A 6,177-nucleotide genomic window follows, 5' to 3' on the forward strand; every position below is an offset into this window, starting at 1 on the left:
TTTTTACGTTTTTCAGGGGACAAAGCCGAAAAAAAATTTAAAATGTGGGAAAATGTAAAATCGAGGAAAATTATATAGCAATTTGCTCTATTGGAACCATGAATATTGAATTTATAATGCGGGAACATGTAAAATCGGGTTCCACTGTAACTCTGACAATGTATGGATATTTGTGGGTGGTCCAGATAAACTATTGATGGGTGTGAAGATGTATGAAGCCTAAGTTGGACAATAATAGAAAAATGAGGCTAAGGTGGCATTCTGAAGGAGTGAGTGCTTCTGGTTACACCAGGCACTGCCACCCTAGCTAAGATGTTCGAGCTATGAAGCTGCCGGACCTGTGAAAAGAACACAGAAAAATTGCAAATACATCGAAATACTACTAACAATGAGAGACATTTCTTATTAATATATCACGAAATACATATTTCTATTAACATTAGAGCAATCTACTGTCATTAGATGGTCCTCTCTGCATGTAGAATGGAAATTACTTGTATGATACACCCTGGCCTGTATGAGCATGTGATTAATTTTCTGGCGACTGTATCGTCGGAAAGAAACGAGTCAGACAAAAATAAAATAAAAAAAACCTTTTCCAGCAAAGATCATCGTCCCTTTGTGGAGGAGTGGTTATCACATCACGCTACGATGCCAGGGGTCCAAGGTTCGAATCCTGGCCTGGGCATGGATGTTTGTGAGTCTCCATTCATCATATTCCGTATCACCAACAACAACAACAACAAAAATAACGATAAACATGCACAAATGAAAGACGTTCACATTATTTATAATTACTTGACGTACCTCGGCCTCTTTTCCTTAGAAGGCGTCTTATCCACCTCCACATCCTTGAAAGTCTGCCTGGACTCTTCTGGACTTCCTCCACTGTGATCCTAAATAGAGAAAAAAAATATATATATTGCATTACATAAATTCCGTGAATTACATAAATTGCAGGATAATTCAGACTTCAGAAAGTGCTGTGTCTGCAAATAAACCCCAATTTTCATGTTTAAGAGTTTATTTCAAATCATTCCGTGACAAAATATGGCAGGAAAATACACTTCACACCTTGCAGAAACATGAAAAGTGAACACTGCAGCATGTTATTTCACATTTCATGTTTCCGTCAAAAACAAAATATGCATGCCCCTATTGATATGATTTTTCTGTATGGCTTTGTCATCTACGAAAGTTTCACATTGTATGATTTTATTTTTTAATTATATAAAAAAGAAGAGAGGGAGAGGGGAACAGAGAGAGGGAAAATAAGAATATATTTCATGTAGTAGGAGATCCTAGAAATACAACTAAAATGTCCAAGATTTAACATGTGCTATCATTTTGTACTGTGTAGAGAGTTAAAATAATTTTTCTTAGTATAAAAGGTAGAAACGAATAGAGAGGAAGAAAGATACATTCCTGGATTTTACAATTTTTTCCTTACTTTTTTTAAACATTCACATATTTTCACGGTCCCAACATAGAAAAGTGCTACAAAATTTTCCCACATTTTATGTTATTTTCACATTTGTCCCATGAAAAACAGAACAAAAAAGATTTCCACCCAGCCACTATCCAGTAAACAGTTAAATACTGGTGAAAGCACATTTTTATCCTATGTCTGTTACAATCTTCCTCGCCGACTAGCTACACTGAATTACAATGCCACTCTTTATCTCCACTGAGAATGTAGCCAGGCCACAAAATATTTTATATCGTAAGATTTTACCGTTTCCTTCCATTTGAATAAACTTAGTAAATTTGTAACAAAGTATTTTCTTCCATTTTCGTTGTGCAATCTAAGATAAATTCTACAACATTCTAATTTTACTTTTTAAAAATGTATTTACATTTTTAAAAAAAGGCAATTGACTTGTCGATTGATGTGCATATTACTTGAGACATTCCTCACTTGCAAGTGAGTTGTCTTTCCCTCACCAGATGACTCTGCCTGTTCTGAGGTACAGCAGTCACAGTTTGTTTAGTAAAAAAAGCATTGGCAGAAGTAAAGGAAAAACACTAACTATAATGTTCTGGCATCGATTCGAGAACCAAGAGGATGTCATGCAGAATCAGATAGCAAACTGGAGCCATTTCAAAACAGAACTTCTTGACATGTTCCCAGAGAACTTGTTTCACAGAAGATTAAAGTTAAAACCTATAAAAGGAAAGCTACGTACTACCCCCAATATAAGGTTAGGTTTTTCTATGAACCAATATTACACAAGCATAGAAACTTATCTTATGTTAAAACAGAAGACCCAAATACGTTTAAGGGCAAGGTTCTCCTTAAAGGTTCAGATAACAACTTTTTGTAGATACAAAAAAATCTAACACAGTTATTTTTAGTGGTTTTTATTTTATTTTATCTGCCACCTTTCGTTCCGAGGTTGTATTGTTGTATGTATATTTTCGTGTAGCTTAAAAAAGTCTTGTGAAACCAGAACAAAACGTCGCAGATAAAAAAAATGAAAACCACTTCAAATAACTGTTAGATTATTTTGTATCTAAGCACATAAATGTAAAGATTTTAGATAAGCTTAACTTACACCACATGCCATAATTTCACTACATAGCAGAACTTAAAAAAGACCTTAGGCTGGAATTAACTGATTATAATCAAAACATAAAAATTAAGCATCTTACTTACGTTGACTCTGTAATGTGAGGCGTTGTTACTTCCAGTAGCCTCCTCAGTCGCACTTCATCTTCATCTTCTGGTGGTGGTGGTGGTGCGAAGGCTGCCTGCAGGCTCTCCTGAACAACCTTTGACTTCCACATCTGATGTTCCTGTCGTCTCTCTATGTCGTCAATCTCCAGCAACTCACAGACCCGCACTTTTAATGCTATTGACGCTCTTATGTCAAAAATTAAGCAATATGCCTTACTAAGAGGATGGAGCATAAATATGTTATACTTAAACAAGTTGTAACATCTCCGAAGATCTTGAAACAGAGATGCCCGGAGGCTCTCGAAATTGGTCTGCATGTTCGTGACCAATGCCTTTCTCATGTACAAAGAGAGCCTCCCATCCAGATCAGAACACAGGTCGCACTGAAGGATTTCCAAGTAGTCAATCACTGCGTGGACAAAGTTGGTCGCGTCCTCCATCTGAAACACAATATACATTATTTGTATTAGAAAAATTTTCCTCATAACTTCTACCCCTAACTTAATATCTAATTTCAACAAGACACTTACATCTAAAGATTGATTTGTTATTCTCACTCCACTTTATGCACAGATAGGTTAATTGGGGCTGTACCAAGAGTTTAGATTGTTATCCAAATCATTGTGCAATATGCCTCTAACAGGTATCGAACCCAGGACCCCTTGATTCCAAGGCGACATCGTTACCAGTGTGCCATCGGGGATGCCCTTCATCTAGAGAGAGAAATTTGTTTGGATGCTAATCATAAAAGTTCCATATTCCCTCTGTGCGTATCAATCACATGCATATATCAAAGCAGTAAAATTATTTCTAATCTTAACAATAAACTTATTCACCAATATGTCTATATCAGACAACACTAGTAGATCCCTGATTAATTTAATCCCTCCTTACTTTATACCATTAAGACCTATTGCTATTGTTATTAAAACAGAAGCAATACTCACTTCGTCTGACTGGAGCACAGGAACTTCCACTGGCTCTGAAAAATAAATAAGCACTGAGTTAGACCCATGAACCAAACACACAGAAAAAGTGGCAATCTAACAGTGTGTCACCACTGTTAAAAAAGAAAATAATAAACAGTAGAATATATTTCTAACTTCTGCCGTAGCTAACAACAACGAAACATGGAAATTTCATGGAAACCATCAATTGCATAAAGACCAAATGCTGGATCAAAAATAGACTTACCTTGCATATTCTCCAAGATGGTCACTATCGGGTCCCTTCTTTCTCGTTGTACTGGCGGGTGGTCCTCTTCCCTTCTCTGGTCATCTTCTTCCTCCTCTGCCATATTATCCTCCATGCTGGAAACCTCCTCTTCTTCCTTACCCTTTTTCTCCTCATCCTCACGACCTTGGACATCAAAACCTGACTCCGCCTGCATCCTCTCCTCCGCCTCTTTCCTCTGGTGTTCTTCTTCTTGCCTCCTCTTCTCCACTCCTCGGTTCTTAGGCATCACGGGGAAATCCCGAAGGCATTCTGCAAATAGAGAAGAAATGTGAGATGCACTGTCCCCAAAATTCCGAAAGAATGGCCGCCAAGCGATAGAACAGGTTCAAATCGCGTCCCGCTAACTCATACATTTATAATCATATGTAGCAGCTATAGAGTTCTATTTGGTGCATTATGACTAGTGTGAAGTGTAAGTGCAGTGGTTCAGAATGAAAAATATCAAGGAAGTGCCAGCTTTGTGGTTCTTGTGGAATATTATTGAAGCGAAAACTCCCACAATGCCATGGCTCCTGGAAAGCGCAGAGGCAGAAGCAGCACTGCGGCAGTCAAATCACCGTCTAGCAATGCAGGTAAGGGTGAACTTATGCAGCAGATATGGGACGAGGTAAAGCGGGCAGTGCAAACACCTGAAGTGTCGAAAGTAATTGTTGAAGCGATAATTGAATCGGTGACGAAAATCATGGTGGAAAGACTCGAGGATTCGCTGAAATTCAACAGCGACATGTTCGAAGACCTACGCAAGGAGCTCCGCAGCAAAGATGATGAGATACAGAAGCTGCACGAAAACATTCACGAGCTAGAACAATACCAGAGACGTAACAGTGTCCGAATATTCGGGATCCCTGAGAAGAAAGACGAAAACACGGACAATGTTGCGCTTTCGCTTTTTGAAGAACAGCTCGGCCAAAAATTAAAGCAGGAAGACATTTGTCGCTCGCATCGTGTTGGACAAAACTGCCCCGGAACAACAAGACCCATAATTGTGAAATTCACGAGCTACAGATCACGGTCGGCAGTCTTCAGGAAGAAAAGCAAACTGAACAACTCGGGCATTGTAATCAGGGAGGACCTGTGCATGGCAAGACTGCAACTTCTACGTCAAGCCATCCAAAAGTTCGATACTAAGAATGTATACACCCAAGATGGAAAAATTTTGGTCGTCGTGGATGGCAAGAAGAACTATATCACGAGAGAGGCACAGCTCCGGGGACTCTAGAATAGGAATAGTAATTCAAAATCCAGTGCATAAGTTGTCCTCCCCCGAACTACACTGTGTTGTTAAAAATGAAGCTCCACACATAGACTGGGACGCGATGCATTATGTGATACTTACCTGGGACACAAGTATCCTCATTTTATTTAATATATTTAATTTCATTCTTCTTTTAAGTTTTATTTAAGTTATATTTTATATTATTATTTTTCATTATTTTTTAATCTTTATGAAATGTATATCACAGTTGATATTTTTCTGTTAAATGCAATCAACTTTATAGATTTTGTGGAAAATATGTGCACAGGTAAAGATTTTATTTTGCTTCTGGTCGTCAGAATTAACGGGGTATAAGTTAAACTTTCAAATGTTGCCACTCCTGGGTGAACCTCATCTAACGGAACAGTGCATTCCATCGCCCTCAACCCCGGCTGCAGTGGCAAACGGGGGGGGGGGGGGACAGGCCTTTGCTTTCTTCCAAGAAAATCGACCCCAGCCAACGCGACCACTGCTGCCTCCCCCCGCCCTCCCTCCTCTTTCACTATCGCACATGTAAACATTCGCTCCCTGATGCGCAAACTGGACGAAGTACGTCACACCCTAAAGGAAATGAACGTGGATGCCCTTTTAGTCACCGAAACGTGGCTCAAAGGACACATTGATGACAAAACAATAAATATCCCTGGGTTTTCAGTTTTGCGGAAAGACAGAAAACGCAAAAATGCCGGAGGGTTTTTATTATATGTACACTCTGAAATGCAAGCTGAAGAGATTTCATATATTTCGGAAGAACAAACAAATATTGAACATATAATAGTAAAAATTCGTTTAAAGAAAGAAACCGTTGGGATCTGTGGGATGTATAGACCCGGAGATATACCCTATTCTAAGCTATCAATCCTAGAAGATATTATATCAGATATTAACCATAAAGCCCATCATCTAGTGGTATTAGGCGACTTTAATGTAGATTTCTTGAAACCAAACGAACCCGACACTTCCTATCTTCAATCACTTGTTCATCAGTTTAACCTCACTCAAATCTTAA

General features: G+C 38.6%; 1 protein-coding gene across 1 annotated transcript; it reads right to left on the reverse strand.

Annotated features, from left to right (window-relative positions):
• Positions 1–306: 306 nt before the first annotated feature.
• Positions 307–4,139, reverse strand: LOC145979588 (uncharacterized). The gene is made up of 5 exons (XM_083112554.1): positions 3,872–4,139; positions 3,625–3,659; positions 2,657–3,117; positions 808–896; positions 307–338 (listed from the first exon to the last, which is right to left on the reverse strand). Exons 1-5 carry the CDS (start codon positions 4,137–4,139, stop codon positions 322–324), a joined length of 870 nt encoding a protein of 289 aa, XP_082968680.1. The 3' UTR covers positions 307–321.
• Positions 4,140–6,177: the final 2,038 nt, after the last annotated feature.

This window comes from Lepisma saccharinum, chromosome 26, assembly GCF_977018435.1.
Source record: "Lepisma saccharinum chromosome 26, izLepSacc3.1, whole genome shotgun sequence".
In the NCBI taxonomy this organism is placed as follows: Eukaryota; Metazoa; Arthropoda; class Insecta; order Zygentoma; family Lepismatidae; genus Lepisma; species Lepisma saccharinum.

Bases quoted from the DNA above. Each gene is read 5' to 3' on its own strand.
- LOC145979588 (XM_083112554.1), bottom strand. From the start codon at position 4,139: ATGCCTAAGAACCGAGGAGTGGAGAAGAGGAGGCAAGAAGAAGAACAC. The intron at 3,660-3,871 runs GTAAGTCTATTT...TTTATTTTTCAG, and splicing joins CATCTTGGAGAATATGCAAG to AGCCAGTGGAAGTTCCTGTG. The intron at 897-2,656 runs GTAAGTAAGATG...TTCTCTATTTAG, and splicing joins CCTCACATTACAGAGTCAAC to GATCACAGTGGAGGAAGTCC.